Source organism: Chaetura pelagica, unplaced genomic scaffold (assembly GCF_000747805.2).
Source record: "Chaetura pelagica isolate M959 unplaced genomic scaffold, ChaPel_1.0 scaffold625, whole genome shotgun sequence".
Classification (NCBI taxonomy): domain Eukaryota; kingdom Metazoa; phylum Chordata; class Aves; order Apodiformes; family Apodidae; genus Chaetura; species Chaetura pelagica.
In genome coordinates this window covers 200,088-202,289 of record NW_009953499.1, presented here as the reverse complement: position 1 = coordinate 202,289, position 2,202 = coordinate 200,088, and the positions used below count along the sequence as shown (strand labels likewise).

The 2,202-nt window shown below is 60.4% G+C and overlaps 1 protein-coding gene across 1 annotated transcript in view; it reads left to right on the top strand.

The window, feature by feature from the left end:
• LOC104390228 (vasoactive intestinal polypeptide receptor 1-like) overlaps positions 1-2,202 on the top strand; it is a 26,125-nt gene that overhangs the window by 12,251 nt on the left and 11,672 nt on the right. The window contains exons 7-10 of the mRNA XM_009999333.1: positions 760-913; positions 1,607-1,667; positions 1,922-1,988; positions 2,098-2,189. Coding sequence (XP_009997635.1) covers positions 760-913; positions 1,607-1,667; positions 1,922-1,988; positions 2,098-2,189 — 374 coding nt within the window. The remainder of the gene's footprint in view (positions 1-759; positions 914-1,606; positions 1,668-1,921; positions 1,989-2,097; positions 2,190-2,202) is intronic.

The window sequence follows — 2,202 nt, the reverse complement described above, 5'->3', positions numbered from 1 at the left end:
GGAATGTCTCCAGGGATGGAGACTCCCCCACCTCCCTGGGCAGCCTGTCCCAGGGCTCTGCCACCCTCCCAGCAAAGAACTTTCTCCTCATCTTCAGCTTGACCCTCCTGGGCTCCAGTTGGTGCCCATTGCCCCTTGTCCTGTCCCTGGGCACCCCTGGGAAGAGTCTGGCCCCATCCTCCTGCCACCCCCTGCAGATATTGATCAGCACTGAGCAGATCCCCCCTCAGCCTCCTCCTCTCCAGGCTCAACAGCCCCAGCTCTCCCAGCCTTTCCTCCCAGGCAGATGCTCCAGCCCCCTCAGCATCTCAGTGCCCTGGGCTGGACTCTCTCCAGCAGCTCCTTGTCCTTCTGCAACTGGGCAGCCCAGAACTGGGCCCAGTTCTCCAGATGGGGCCTCCCCAGGGCAGAGCAGAGGGGCAGGAGAACCTCCCTGACCTGCTGGCCCCTTCCTGATGCCCCCAGGATGGCATTTTGGGTGGGTGAGCAGATGTGGGGCTGTCAATAGAAAGAGAAGCCCCCCAGGGTGTCCCAGATAAGACCATGGACACCAGCAGACAGAGGTTTCTGCAGGTCCTACAAGGACAGGCAGAGCAGAAGATGGTGCAGGTGACACGTGGGGCAGCATCTTGGGGGCTGCACCAAAAGACCATCCCTGGTCTCCTGGAGTGGATGGACCAGAGAGATGCACCATCCCTGGTGCTGGGGCTCTGACTGGGCAGCACTGCTGAGCCTTCCTCCTCCTCCTCATCCTCCCAGGTGACCTGCAAAGCAGCCATTGCCTTCTTCCAGTACTCAGTCCTGGCCAACTTCTACTGGCTGCTGGTGGAGGGGATGTACCTGCAGACCCTGCTGCTGCTCACCTTCACCTCGGACAGGAGGTACCTCAGGTGCTACATCCTCCTTGGCTGGGGTGAGTGTGGAGCCCCCAGCCCAACATCCCCCTCCACTGAGGTCCCAGTGACACAGACCAGGGGTAACCAGCACTTTTGGGGACTGTCTGGACTTGCTGCTCCAAGACCTGCCTGGCCAAAGGTCCTTGGACGTGGTGCTCCCCATGTTGCCCTTGGCATGTCCTCCCACCCCAGCAGAAAACCATGGAACCACAGACCTGATTGGGTTGGAAAGGACCTTAAAGCTCATCTAGATCCAACTCCCTGCATGGGCAGGGACACCTCCCAGCAGCCCAGGCTGCTCCAAGCCCCATCCAACCTGCCCTTCAACACCCCCAGGGATGGGGCAGCCACAGCTTCCCTGGGCACCCTGGTGGCACCAACCAAATACCAGCATCTGCTGCCCACCCACCCTGAGCGTGGCCAGGGTGGGACAGAGACAGGTCCTTCCTTGTCCCCACATCCACCTGGGGCTGGAAAATCCCATCTCAGGTGCCACGGGATGGAAGAGCACCCAGGGGGGCAAGAGGTGACACACACCACATCACCTTGGGTGGGCATCACCTCCTGGACAACCTGGAGGCAGGGAAAGGGCTGTCACCTCCCTGTCACCTCCCTGTCACCTCCATCCCTGCCCCAGGGACATCTTCTTGGGGACAAGGGACAGAGGAGAGGTAGGAGGTGACTCCACATGCCTGGCTGGGTCCTTGCAGGTGTCCCCATGCTGACTGTCTGCATCTGGGTGGTCACCAGGCTGTGCTATGACAACCATGGGTAAGAGCAGCCACTTCTTGTCCTTTGTGACCAGGTCCACACGTCCCAGGGGACCAGCTTCATGGGTGGGAGGTTCAGGAGGGGGGACAAGTGGGACAGCACTTGGTTTTAATGCTCCTCTTGTTTTCTGGTGGGGCCCCAAAGATTCCCCATTGCAAGGGGTGTTGGGCTAATGGGGCAGGTGGCTTTGGGAGGGTGGTGGGACAAGATCTGGGCTCGCAGGGGGTGGCAGAACCACTTCTCCTCTCCCACAGGTGCTGGGATGACTACACCAGTCCGTACTGGTGGGTGATCAAGGCTCCCATCCTCTTGGCCATATTTGTGAGTAGGACCCCTGAGCATCCCACCCCAGGGGCTGGAAGGTCCCTCGGGGACATGGGGACCCATCCAGGGGTCCGTGCAGGACCTGAGACACATCTCCTCGTGGCAGGGGAACTTCCTCATCTTCCTCAACGTCACCAGAATGTTAGCCCAGAAGATCTGGTCCCCAGACATCAGCAGGAGCCACAAGCAGCAGTACCTGTAAGAGCTCTCG